The sequence below is a fragment of the Phascolarctos cinereus genome, unplaced genomic scaffold (genome assembly GCF_003287225.1).
Source record: "Phascolarctos cinereus isolate Bilbo 61053 unplaced genomic scaffold, phaCin_HiC Scaffold_5;HRSCAF=322, whole genome shotgun sequence".
Classification (NCBI taxonomy): domain Eukaryota; kingdom Metazoa; phylum Chordata; class Mammalia; order Diprotodontia; family Phascolarctidae; genus Phascolarctos; species Phascolarctos cinereus.
Genome location: NW_027555958.1, coordinates 30,348,718 through 30,361,716, shown reverse-complemented (window position 1 = coordinate 30,361,716; position 12,999 = coordinate 30,348,718). Strand labels below are relative to the sequence as shown.

The following is a 12,999-nucleotide window of genomic DNA, read 5'->3' as shown; positions in this document are numbered from 1 at the left end:
TCACCCGGGCAGAATGAACCTTTGCAGTTCAACAGAGGCATTTGGGGAGACCCAACCCCAGACCTCCGCCAAGGTCCTGGGGAGGAGCGAGTGAAAGAGAGACCACTGGTCAGAACCCACCCCACCAGCCCCATTTGAGCCTAGGGGAGGGGCCCTCCTCTCTGGGGCTGGGCACACCGATAAGACCTTGCCGCTGTTACCTTGGCACTTGGGGACTTGTCTACGAAGCGCAAGTCTTTCTCCCTAAAGCCTAGAGAATGGACTGGAGAGAGGCGCAGAAGGGGTGTGGGCTGAGTAAAGTGGGCGCACGCTGGGATGTGTGGCGAAGACCGTGGGAGAAGGAGCCTGGGAGTCCTCAAAGTCAGGTTCTGTTCTAGCCTTCACGTGTGTGACCTTGGCCAAGTCATTTGTCCCCCCTCCCACCCTATTAACCCCATTCGGTGCATTCCTCTGTAAAATGAGTTTGAATTCGATGACCTATAAACTCCCTTTCAGCTCTGATAGTCCATGGTTCTAGAGTGTCGGGCTGGGAAGCTGCCCCCCTCCACTGGTGGATGTAGGGAAAACTAAGAGCTTGGGCAAGGCTAGGGAGGGAGACGAGGACTATAGCATGGAGCGGGGCGGGGCGGGGACTGATGACCGAGGGGCTTTCAAAAGCTGCCTGCTGTGGAAACTAGATCCTAGGTGGGTTTATTCTAGCACCGTTCCTCGGTCTCTTTCCAACCTATTCCCTAGTCAGCCCGGGTTTCAGATCCTTCGTATGCGGTGGAGGTAAAAGAGGAAGTTTAGGGGGAAGGAAAGACCCCCAGGACGAAGTCCAGCAAGGAGACTGGGCCTCCTCAGCTCCCGATCCGGGAACGCAGGCCGGTACAGGAGAGGAAAAGAGGGGACACTGGAACCAATTGTGTACAGGTTCTCTCTGGGTCAGCTCAGAGCCGGCCTGGTTTGGACAGCTCCTTACAATCTCCCGGCAGCTACCGGAGGGGGTGCGGTTAGTGGGTACACAAACTCTTCCCTGGCAAAGGCAGCTGCTGGGTCCTCACTGGCTTTTGCTGGAGAGCGTGGGGGACGGAGTTATTTTGGTCCCCACGCGAGCTGGGAGCGGCTGTGGAGTCCGGGCCCGGGCAGGGACGGGGGTGGCGCGGAGGCGGGCGTTGTGGTGTAAGATGGGGGAGAGCTAGTTGAGTTGTCCCCTAGGTACTGCAATTACTCAGGCCAGTGAGTAATTCGGCCCAAAAAGCCCCCGCGGGGAAATGGTTGGGCTGAGTGTATGTAGGGGGAGGGGGGCGATAAGTGTGATCTGCTGACGGCGGAGCTCAGGAGTATGGAGGGTGGAGAGGCACCCTGTAGGCTCCAGCTGAGAAAAATTCTGGGGTCCCCATCACCGCTTCTCGACCTGAGTTGAGACCAACCGATCTCAGTCTCGCTGCGGCTCAGGGATCGCCAGGGATCTCAGGTGCTTCCGACCAGACATAGAGACGAGTAAGGACAAAGAGTGACTAGCAAGGCCGTTTAGAAGTCCGAACTTCATTCCTGCCTGGCCTCTGAGGCCACCGGGTCACTCTTTGGAAATAAGGAAAGTGAGGAGATGCTCACTGGGAAGTTTCACAGAGGGATCCAATTCGCAGGCCAGGATGGGTTCCTTTGAGATGCCTTAGCATTTGCATCTGATGTCAAGAACAGGCCTCAGATTTGAGACAGGAGCCAGGCCCAGAGACAAATTTTCACCTGGACTTCGAACCACTGCTAGGGCCCTCAGGACGGCATCTACCCACAGGAGCCTGGGCTTTGAACGGCACGTCCTCCGGAGTTAGGGGGGGAAGGGGACAGACGCAGACCCACAGAGTAGGTCCAGGTTGAAAGAAAGCAGAAAGCACAAAGGTTTAGGCTCCTGCCCCGGGATGGGAAGGCTTTTTGCCATCCATAAACCTGGTTAGACAGAAGACTAATCTGACTGAAAAAACAGGTGACAGAATCACATTAATGGGAATGAGACATAACCAGCCAGCAGACAGGCCATGTGTATTCATTGGAATCCATGCAATGCCAAGAAATCTTGAGGGAGAGGCAACAGGAATGATAGAACAACGATCAAAGGAAGCCTTGGTTCAAATCCTGCTTCGGATACCCACCAGTTGGGTGACCTGAGGCCAGTCATTTAACATTCCCTCCATCTATTTCCGTTAACTCCATTTATTTCCGCATTTGAAAAATGGAATAATATCTTGTAATGCCTACCTCTCAGGGTGGTTGTGAGAGCCGACAGATAATGCCTGGGAGTGCTTTCCCTATCTCCGTGGTATCTATCTTGTATGTCCCTAATGCGTCCACGTTGTCTCTCTTCCCCCCACCCCCCACTCCTGCCCCTTAAAAGGTATTGTACCTCCTTGGTATCTATCTTGTATATCCTATATGTCCACGTTGTCTTCCCCCTCCCCCATTAAAAGGTAAGCTTTTCGAGAGAAGGGCTTTTCCCCCTTTTGTTTTCTATCCCCAGTGCTTAAGCACAGGTTTGGGAACACAGTAAGCGGTTAATAAGTGCTGCTGCTTGGTTGAGAGGAGCTTTTGGAGATGAGAGCACAGACATGCAGGATGAGAGGGCATGGAGGAGTGCAGTCTGCCCTGTTGGAGGGAGTCGCTGATATTACGGCGGATTCTTCAAAGGGTGACTGAGCCAGACTAAGCAGAGGAGGGCTTGGGCCCCTTCACCCCGATTCCCGCCCTGCGGCCAGCTAGTTGCTAGTCCTCCCCATCCTGTGCTTTCTTTCGCTGCCTCCCGGGCAGGGCCTAGACCCAATCTCTTGTTTTCTCCTTCTCTCCGGCACCTTAATTAGGGGTTTCTAAGCAGAGAGGGCCTCCGGGGGGAGCCTGAGGCCGCTTGGCTTCGGGGAGTTCCGCTTAAAGGGCCAGAAGCCTGGATTAGTTTAGGGAGGGGGAGGAGCCAGGGGAGGCCTGGTTGGGAGTTGGTAGAACAAAGCAGCCCAGAAAGCTAGGGCATTTAAATTATTGCAGGCTGTGCTGGGAGCAGCGCCCAAGGGGCTGGGCTGGCCGGGGCGCTCTGATTCTCCAGACTGACCCAGCCTTTCATGATGCTGTGTCCAATACTCAAACCAGACCAAGGACAAAATAGCCTGGTCAGAGCAAGAGAAACGCTGGCTGGTTCCGGCTCCAGCCGCAGCGCCCCCCCCCGCCCCCCCCCCCCCCCCCCCCCGCCTCCAGTTCAAACCTTAGCCAGCTCCCAGGGACCTTGGGCCCTCAGACACCGAAGACCCTTTAGCCCCTCGATCCAGGAAAGTAGCCTCGGATTCAGGTCTAAGGTCACTTATTTGAAGAACTTAGAGGCTCCTGCACATTGGCAAAGGCGGTCCTCAGGCTCCCCTTAAATCCGGAGGGTAGAAAGCCGCCCTTTGGCCGGACTTTCCTGCCTGATCTCCAAACTAGGTCTGTGGAGCTACACGTGTTGTGACATTAAGTGTGACCCTCCAGAGCTAGACCGGCCCCCTGTGCTGACCTCGGTCCAGTCCAGTCTAGCTAATGTTGGACCCTGTGCTGGGCCAATGGAGGCACCAAGCTGGTTTCAGCAAAGCAGCCCCTGCCCACCTGGAGCTGACAGTCCACTGGGAGAGGGCGGGGCTGTGGGAGGGTCTGTCCTATGGAGGGGAGGGGCGAGGAAAGACACCCCAGCCTCCTCCTCCTCCTTTTCCTCCGCCCGCTGGACTTCAGGTGGTAGGAGAAGGAACTTGGGCTGGGCCGCGCGCCAAGGGTCCGAGGTCGGGCGCGGCGCTTCGGAGGCAAGACACGCCCTCCCATATTTCCATTCCCCACCCTCTCAATCCCCGCCCCGCCCCCTCCCAGGAGCTGCTCGGCGATCAATTGGCGATGCCTGCGGTCTCGGCTGCTCGGGTTCTTCTAGCGCTGCCTTTTGGGTCCCCACGTGGGGGAGCTGACGATGGCGGCCTTGGCCGAGCCGGAGGCCAGCAGCCCGGGAGGCCGGGGCGGCCCCGGCAAAGGTAGGTGCGGCGGCTTCACTCCGGGCCCGGCGCTGCCTCCCTCCTGCGGCGGTGGTCCTCCTCCTTCTCTTATCTCCCTCTCCGTACCCGGGCCTCTCCGGGGCCGCCCGCCAGGTGCTCCGGTGCCGCTCCGTTTGCCCTCCCGTGGTGGGCGGAGAAGACGCTCGCCTCGGGTCTGAGGCACCCGCAGGCCTGAGCAGAGGACGTGGAGAGGCTGGAACCTGGGTCCCGCGACCCCTTAGTGCCTTCGAGACCTCGGGCACGTCGCGGCGCTTCCGGGGCTCCATTTTCCCCATCTGCAAAATAGAGTCTGCGGTCAGAAAGACCCGAGTTCAAATCCGACCTCAAACACCAGCTGGGCAAGTCACCGAACCTCCACCTTCCTCAGTTTCCCCATCTGTAAAATGGGGCTGATAATGTAGCACCTACCCTGCCGGGTTGTCGTGAGCATAAAAATGAGACATAAAGTGAGTTTAGCACATAGTAGGCTTACCTCTCCTCCATGAAACGACTCCTTGATTTTTGAGGTCCCTTTCAGAATCTGTGAAAACCCAAAGATGGGGGGGGGGATCGTCAATCCCCAGACCCTCCCCCCACAACAAACCTCCAAATACTCAAAGAAACCACTTTTAGGGGGGTTTCCAGACCTAGGACCCCAGCTCTATTGCTCACTTGGGGTACCCTACCTGGAGGTCCCAGTGCTTTGGGATCCCTGGTGTAATCTTCGCATCCTGGCTGCAATGGAAGTGGAGTCAGGAAGACCTGGATTCAAATCTTGTCATATGTGACTGAGCAAGTCACTTGGCTCCTTGGGTTTCAGACTCGTGTCTGAAGTTACAGACGGGTTGCCTGCCCTGATCAGGACATATCCATGGCTTCCCAGATTGGGGATCAGGCAGAGTTTGACCTCCCAGATGTTCCTCTTCTGGGCAAGCTCCTCCCTTCCCAAAGGCCTGAGGGTCCTCAGCTTTTTGGGACTCTGCTCTGGGCCTTCTATTCTATGCTACAGGGAGCCATATGCTTGAAACTCAGTTTCTAATGATGGAATCTTTTAGGCATCACCCCCAGGCCAGTCATTGAGACAGAGTTATGGGGGAGAAGGGGAAAGTGAGATTTCTCTAACGTTTTCCCCATACAACTGTCCAGTTATAATATATCTACCTATTCTATCACCAGATAAAGCTGGCCTCCGGCTTGGGGAATCTGTCTCTGATCATCTATAACCTGTCCCGAATTCCTGCCAAGCCCAAGGGAATGGGGTGTCTGGGTGGGCTGTTGTCTTTTAGTATCTGTGTGAACCCCCCAGTCAAATTGGCTAGCTTTTCTAAGCCTCAGTTTTCTCCTATGTGTTCAGTTGTTTTTAAGTCATGTCTGACTCTGTGACCTGATTTGGGGTTTTCTTGGTACAGATACAAAAGTGGTTTTAGCCATTTCCTTCTGCAGCTCATTTTACAGATGAGGAAACTGAGGCAAACAGGGTGAAGTGACTTGCCCAGGGTCACGCAGCTAGTAAGTGTCTGAGACCAGATTTGAACTCAGGTCTTCCAGACTCCAGGCTAGGTGCTCTATCCACTGCAGGAGCTAGCTGCCCCCCTTCTCCTGTGTACAGTGGTGGTAGTGATTTACTCCTGTGGTCATGAGATTTTCCCCCGGTTAAGTGCTATGTAAGCCTCCTAGCACTATACCAAGGTGATTTATCTCTTAGTAAGGCTCAGGCTACTTCTCTGTGCCAGGCTGCTTGGGATCACAGAATTCGAGGGTTGTCAGGGATCTCAGAGGCCTTGGAGTCCAGCCCCCCCCAATCCTATCAGGAGCCCCTCTACACCAGCCCAATCCATTCAGGGAGGACTCTAATTAGTCCAGATTTTCCTTCTGTCTGTCTGAAATTTGTCTCTCAGCAACTTACACCCATTGGTGGGTCCCAGCCCGGCCATCTAGGGCCAGGGAGCACAGTCTGATCGCTCTTGCATGTGACAGTCCCTTAGGTACATGAAGACAGCTGTCCCCCCTCCCCCATCAAGTCTTCTCTAGGCCAAATACTCCCAAGTTAACTGATCCAGTCACCATCCTGGTCCCCCTGTTCTGGTCACCTCATTTTTCTTGGTGGTGCCTTCCCCAAATAGAAGACAGTTCTCTCTGCCACTCAGTTCCCTGGGATTGTTCCTTCCCTTCACATTCGAGAACCAGCCCTGCCCCCATTTATTACACTCATTTATTCCCAGTCACCGAGTGATACGGCTTTCATATTGGTTTTGTGGGGGACTGGAGGAAGAAAGGTTTCTTTTCTCCCAGGGCTGGCCTTGGGCATCTGCCTTTTGGATTCCCCGGTGTGTAGAAAGGCAGGAGGTAGGTATCCTCAGGGAGTGTGAGGATGACCGTGGCAGGATTGAGGGGAAGACTTACTGTTGGGTGTGTCCCAGCAGGTAGAGGGCCCCTCCGAGGCCGTGTAGCCAGTCAGATCCCCCCTGAGATCTTGAGCGACCCACAGCTGGAGGAGGCCATTCAGGCCCTGCCCTCCAACTACAACTTTGAGATCCCAAAGACCATCTGGAGAGTTCGGCAAGCCGGGGCCAGAAAGGGTAAGCTGTTGGTAGGGCAGGCTCACCTGTCCTCCCTGGACAGTGTGAGCAAGCATCTGCTTGGGGCAGACCTGTGCTGTGGGCCTGGCATCAGAGTAGGGGGGAGGGTGGGACATCAAGCATAGCCTGATGCCCCCACGTTTTCCCAACTTTGTCTACAGTTGCCCTGCAGATGCCAGAAGGCCTTCTCATGTTTGCATGTACCATTGTTGACATTCTGGAAAGGTGAGGCAATGAGCAACCACGGAGCGGTTCCAGCAGGTTTGGGGCAGCAGGGATGGCTAGGTGTATCAGGGCTCCCACCATTCTCCTTCGCAGGAGCTGCCTCTGGTCGACCCGGTTCACCTCTTTGTCTAAGACCTTCAAGTTGGAATGTCATTCCCCTGGTCACAGGGGCAGGGCAGTTCTGATGCCGAGGTGGCAATATGGAGGCCAGGGTACCTTGGGGCTCAGGGGATAGGTTAATGGACAGATGTGTGCTGAGCTGATTCAAGTAAGGTTAAAGCTCTGAGGGGTCTTCTTCCCCAAAGCCCAACTATGTTGCAGCCTTGGAGGCTGGCATATTTGGGCAGTAGGCCTGTGTTTGGAAGGTTCCATTCCCCCGCCATGATTCCTCAATACACTTATCCACAGTTGGGGGGCCTTGTGTGCTGAGCTGTCTGGAACATACCACCAGAACAGTGAGGGGGGAGGGGGGAGGGTGAGGGGGGGAGGGGAGGTCACCTCGTGATGGGAACCTCCTACTCCCCTGCTGCTGCTCCCCTCCCCAACTCCCCCATCCTGCTGCCACAGATCTACTTCTCCAGTCTCTCCCCCACCCCCTTGGGGATGCTCTCTGGGGCTCATGCCAATTTGCATACATTTTAATCTATAAAAAATTAAGTGCTAGGGCTGACTCAGACACCCAGGCTGCATTTTAAGGAGCTAAACAACACTGCTGTGCTGGGCCTGATTGGGGGGCTTGGGGGCTGGGAAGGGGTAACTTGCAGGATCTCAGGCTCACACTGGACTAGTCAAGCCAAGGACTGGGGTGGAGGGCTTGGTGCATTTTTTGGCAGGGTTTTTCTGACTCCCACCCACCCTGGTGGTGATTCAGGCCTGGCATTGATTGTGGCAGTGAGGGGGGGATGGGAGAGTGTCTCTCCCCTTCCTCTCCCTTCCCCTCAATGTTTCAGGCCTGGCACTGGTGCCCACAGCATTGTGTCACCCAGATTCCACTCTGCATCGTGAGGCGTGCCAGTGATGCATGTGTTGGGAGTGACTGGCACAGACCCTTCCCCCATGTCAAGAGCTCTGAGGCAGGCTGGGTCTGACTGGGTTGGCAGAGGTTGCATGTGGTCCCATGTGAAGGGGTATATAGCCACATGAGGGAGCGCCCATGCTGGGCAGCATCTTCCTCTGCGAATCTGTGCATCTCGATCTACATACATGATTTCCTTTCTTTGCTTGTATTCTTACCTACACATGCAGGCCCTTGGATGGTTCTGTAATGTGTGTGTGTGTGTGTGTATGTGTGTGTGTGTGAGATTATCTGAATTGATCTGTGTTTGTGCCGTGTGTATCAGAATGTGGTGATGTGGACAACCAGCTCCTTATTGGGGGAGTGTGTGGGGGGGCAGAGTGGAGTGGGGGGAAGAACAGGACACTGTGGGAACCATCCTTACATCATACCAGTGCTGTGATAGAGGGTGGCAGTAGTTGGGCCCCTCCTACTTTGTGCAGGTTGCCAGACCTTTGGAGCTGATGGCAATTCTTTCATTACCCCCTACCCTGGCAGGTTCACAGAAGCTGAGGCCATGGTGATGGGGGATGTGACGTATGGCGCCTGCTGCGTGGATGACTTCACTGCCCGTGCCCTGGGAGCCGACTTCCTGGTGCATTACGGCCACAGCTGCCTGGGTACCCAGAGCCCATGCGGTGGCAGCTCTGCTTGTGACTTCTCCCTCTCCTCTGCAGCCTCATTCGCTTTCTTTTCCCCCAGATTTTGCTCTCAGTCTCTTTTCATTGCTGGGAAGGCCAAGGCCTCCCTGATCCCCAGGTAGAACCATCCTTTGGATTTGGTTGCCATAGAAACAGCTGCTGTCCCAGATGTGGGTGTTCTAAAGCTTGGCTGAAGCAGTGAGGGTCCTAAATGGGTGGGATTGGAAGAGCCAGGTTGTGCCTGCTCCCCACCCAGCCCCCCTCCTGGCTTCTGGGCTGATTCTGTAGCCATGAGCCAAGCCCTCGGGGTCCCTCCCAGAGCACAGGGAGAATGTCAGCATCCTGACCGATTTCCTTCTGCCCCCAGTGCCCATCGACATCTCGGCCCAGGGCCTTCGGATGCTCTATGTTTTCGTAGATATCCGGATAGACGCTGCCCACTTATTGGACTCAGTTCGACTCACCTTCCCCCCAGAGACTTCCTTGGCGCTGGTCAGCACCATCCAGTTTGTATCTACTTTACAGGTGAGTGGAATCAAGGAACGTCAGAGAAATCTCACTGCCTCCGAGCTGTGTCCTCCCAGCCAATCTCTTCTCTTTTATTGTCCACAACACAGATAGTTGCCCAAGAGCTGAGAACTGAGTACAAAGTTTGTGTGCCTCAATGCAAGCCACTGTCCCCTGGAGAGATCCTGGGCTGCACATCCCCTCGGCTTTCAGAGGATGTGGAGGCCATTGTGTGAGTTCTGGAGGCAGGGGACAGAGGAACCTCTAGACGCTAACATTGGAGGTTGAAGGGACCTTGGATTTCACCTGGTCTAGTGCCCTCATTTTATAGGAGACCTGTGACTTGCGCAAGGTCACACAGTGGCTTCTCTGGGCTCTAGTGTTCTTTTCAAGATGTGAATATCTTGATGTGAATTGGAATTGGGTGGGAGAGAACTGGGAGGGGCAGAGGGTGGGGGCCAGGGAGGTGGGATCGAAGTGCTGGGGAGGTAATTGGAGAAGACGAATGGCCAGGCCCACACTGCAGCCCCATTAATTTAGCATCAGGACAGCTAACGAGCAGGAGCACACCATCTCCTGCTGCCTAATTATTTTAGGTAATGGAAATGCTTAATGTTGTGTGAATGCAGACTGCCTTGGAGGAAACTGTTCCCCCAGCCCTGAGGAGGGGCCCCTCACTCTCCACCCTAATCCAAGGGAGGAAAAGGTGCTTCTCAACTCCCCCTGTCCCAGGGCCTGCCTGAAGCTGGTATCTCTGGCTGGACCCTTGTCCCAAAGGGGAAGGCTGTTTTTACCCTAGATCTCTGCCCTTTGTAGGATAGAGAACATTCAGTTCTACAGACAGGCCCCTGTCTGATCCTTCCCAGCCCTGCCCTGCCCTGCCCCCACCTCCTCTCTGGCAGCCATTTCCCTGACGCCTGTGGTCAGTTGATATCTCTTCCCCAGATAAGTACCTGCACTTAGGGGCCTCTGAGCATAGGTGGGGGAGGGGAAGAGGCAGTGTGGAGGGCAGCTGCTCATTAAAATTGAATTGGTCCCCTAGGGTGTGTAGGAAGGGGCTGTTCTGGAGATGGAGGCTTTCTCCCACACCCTGGTCCTTTTAAAGATGAAGAAGGGTATTGTTGGACCACTGGACAGGAAGGGGCTTGGGGGCAGCCCTTCACAAAGAACAGAATTAGAGGCAGTGCATTGGTGTGCCTGTGAAGCCCTTCCTCCCCAGGGTACACATCAGCTTTCTGTTTCCCAGCCTCAGGAGTTGAGAGGGGGCCTCCCCTCAGTCTTCATCTGGGATTAGGCTCGAGGGCATGCTAAACATTCTTCTGCACTCACAGGTATCTTGGTGATGGCCGTTTCCATCTTGAGTCTGTCATGATTGCCAATCCTGGCATTTCTGCATACAGGTACTGGAATGCTGCGGTGTAAGGGCCTTCCGGTGTGTTTTGCTTCTGCCCTGGCTCCACTTGGTAGAAATTCTGCTTCACTCCCTTTGAGGACTGGGTCAGCCCCATAGCTCGGGGGATCTGAGGGGTCGGGCATGGTGGGAGTAAGATCCCAGCTGCCGATGAGCCAGCTTCCTGGGGCTGCTGGCTGCCCCTCCCTGTAGGCAGAGCCTTTCTCTGCTTTCTCCCCAACCCTCCCCCTCTTGCCTTCCTTAGCCCTCTCCTCAATTAGCCTTCAACAGCAGAAGCAGGTGGTGGATGGGGCTTGTGTAAGCCGTGTGAACTGGAGGGTGGGGGTAGGGAGTCTTCTGTCTTGGGCACAGCCTCCTGGGCATGGGGGCAGCCTACTCTGCTCTGCAGGTATGACCCGTACAGTAAGGTCTTGTCCAGGGAGCACTACAGCCATGAGCAAATGCAAGCTGCTCGCCAGGAGGCCGTCTCCGCTGCCCAGTCTGCCCGATCCTGGGGCCTCATCCTGGGCACCTTGGGCCGCCAGGGGAGCCCCAAGATCCTCGAGGTGAGATGGTAGCCTAGGGGAGGTAGACAATGTCCAGTGTGATCTCTGATTCTCCTGGGGCTGGGCTAGGGCATGATCTGCGTTATCTGCCTGGCTGGCAGGCAGGTGAATGGGGGACACTGCAGCATTAGAGGAGACCCTCCAGGGCCCCTCAGACAGTTATGTCTGCGGATGAGGGAATGGGTCTGTGGGTAGGTGGCCTTGGAGTTCTGATCGGTGTGACTTCCACAGCATCTGGAATCCCGGCTCGGCCAGTTGGGGCTCTCATTCTTCAGGCTGCTGCTGTCCGAGATCTTCCCCAGCAAGCTCAGCCTATTCCCAGAAGTGGATGTGTGAGTTCTAGCGAGCCCCTCCCCCTAAGCAGTCCCCCTAAGGACTCTGAGGGAGCCAAGCAAGACAGGAGCTTGGCAGCACACGTGCCCAAACCACTATCCCACCTTGGGCACCTCAGCACCAGCCTCGACAACAGGGTGGTCATCAGATGCCAACATTTACTGATCACTGACTGGGTCATCTGGCCTTGATCACAGGAGGGTCTGACAGGGCAGGCTTCATACATCATTCCTGCCCTTGGGGAGCTTACAGACTTGGCTGGGGGTCCAGCCCTGCAGAAAAAATTACAAGCTTGGGAGGGGCAGCTAGGTGGCAAAGTAAATAGAGCTCCAGCCAGGGAGTCAGGAGAACCCCAGTTCAAATCTGACCTCAGACACATGACACTTACTAGCTGTGTGACCCTGGGCAAGTCATTTAATCCTGATTGCCTCACCAAAAAGGCAAAAAAAAAAATACAAGCTTCCCTAAAACAAATTTTAGGAGTAGTAGAGGGAGCCTCTAGTCCAGAGGAGCAAATCGCAGAATCATGTATCTCGGCAACTAGAAGACACTCTGAGGTCATCTAGTCCAACCCTTTCATTTTACAGATGGGGAAACTGAGGCCCAGGGTAGTTAAGGTGACTTGGCCTATGGCCTGGGGGGGGTGGCCGAAGTGTGGGGGGGTAATGGAGGTGATGCCAAGGTCATTCACTTGGCCTCTTGCTGGGCAGAATCAGGTCCAGCTTCCGGTGAAGGGGTTCATTGGTCTGCTGAGCCTTTGATACTTTGTCTCAGGTGGGTACAGGTGGCCTGTCCACGCCTCTCCATTGACTGGGGCACAGCCTTTCCCAAACCGCTGCTTACCACCTACGAGGTAACACTGCATGAAGGGTCCCCTGGGCAAGCGGGTCAGGGCTCCCCCTGTCCCCAAAGGCGGGCTACGGTCTCCCTTGGGAACCGTTTACATCTGAGGAAGGATCCAGGATTTGGCCCTGGAAGGGCCTTAGAGGGCCTCTCGGTCTACCCCCTCCATTTACGGATAAGGAAACTGAGGCGCGGAGTGGTTTGGTAACCGGTGCTCCAGCTCTTCTGCCTCGAGGGGCTGCCCCTGGCCCCGAGCTGCAGGGGAGGTGGTGATGTGGGTGGGGCTGCTACCCACGGGGGGGGGGGGGGCACCTGCTCAGAAGCACCACTCCCCCTGCCCCCCGCAGGCAGCTGTGGCCCTGAGGGACGTCTCCTGGCAGCAGCCCTACCCCATGGACTTCTACTCCAGCAACTCCCTGGGGCCGTGGGCAGTGAACCACACGAGCCACCGGCAGGGCTGGCGGCCGAGGGCGTCGTCCTCTGTAGCGGGCGAGCAGGTGGGGCGGCTGGGGGCGTGCTGCGCGTGCGCGAAGAAAGGGGGGAAGGCGGGGGAACTGAAGGGAATCCTCACGGGGAGAGAGGCGCGCAGGCGCTGTCGGCCCCCCTCGTCCGATGGCTGCGAGCCGACGCTGCCGCCCAGCGGCCGTAGAGGGGAAGGACTCCCCCACCTCGGGAGGGCGGGGCGAGCTTCCACGCAGCCTCCCTAACCAGGTTTCTTACTCCGCCAGGTGAAAGTGCCCGTGGCTACCGGGCCGACCGTCGGTTGCAATGACTGTGCCTGCCTCGAGAAGGCAGCGCCTTCGCCCGCGTACTGAACTAGTGTTCCTTGGCCGGAGGCCCATTTCTTGGAT

The 12,999-nt window shown here is 56.1% G+C and overlaps 1 protein-coding gene across 3 annotated transcripts; it reads left to right on the top strand.

Annotated features, from left to right (window-relative positions):
• Positions 1 to 3,885: 3,885 nt before the first annotated feature.
• Positions 3,886 to 12,966, top strand: DPH1 (diphthamide biosynthesis 1). 3 transcript variants are annotated; one of them, XM_078154760.1, is made up of 12 exons: positions 3,887 to 4,014; positions 6,438 to 6,589; positions 6,751 to 6,814; positions 8,367 to 8,488; positions 8,877 to 9,034; positions 9,127 to 9,248; positions 10,348 to 10,416; positions 10,816 to 10,972; positions 11,204 to 11,304; positions 12,080 to 12,158; positions 12,496 to 12,645; positions 12,877 to 12,966. In XM_078154760.1, the coding sequence occupies exons 1-12, from the start codon at positions 3,950 to 3,952 to the stop codon at positions 12,961 to 12,963; spliced, it is 1,326 nt and encodes a 441-aa protein (XP_078010886.1). In that variant the 5' UTR covers positions 3,887 to 3,949; the 3' UTR covers positions 12,964 to 12,966. The 3 variants fall into 3 exon arrangements, with proteins under 3 accessions (XP_078010887.1, XP_078010886.1, XP_020862663.1); XM_021007004.2 differs by having other exon boundaries at positions 3,888 to 4,010; positions 6,431 to 6,589; XM_078154761.1 differs by lacking the exon at positions 12,496 to 12,645 and having other exon boundaries at positions 3,886 to 4,010; positions 6,431 to 6,589.
• The last annotated feature ends 33 nt before the right edge of the window (positions 12,967 to 12,999 follow it).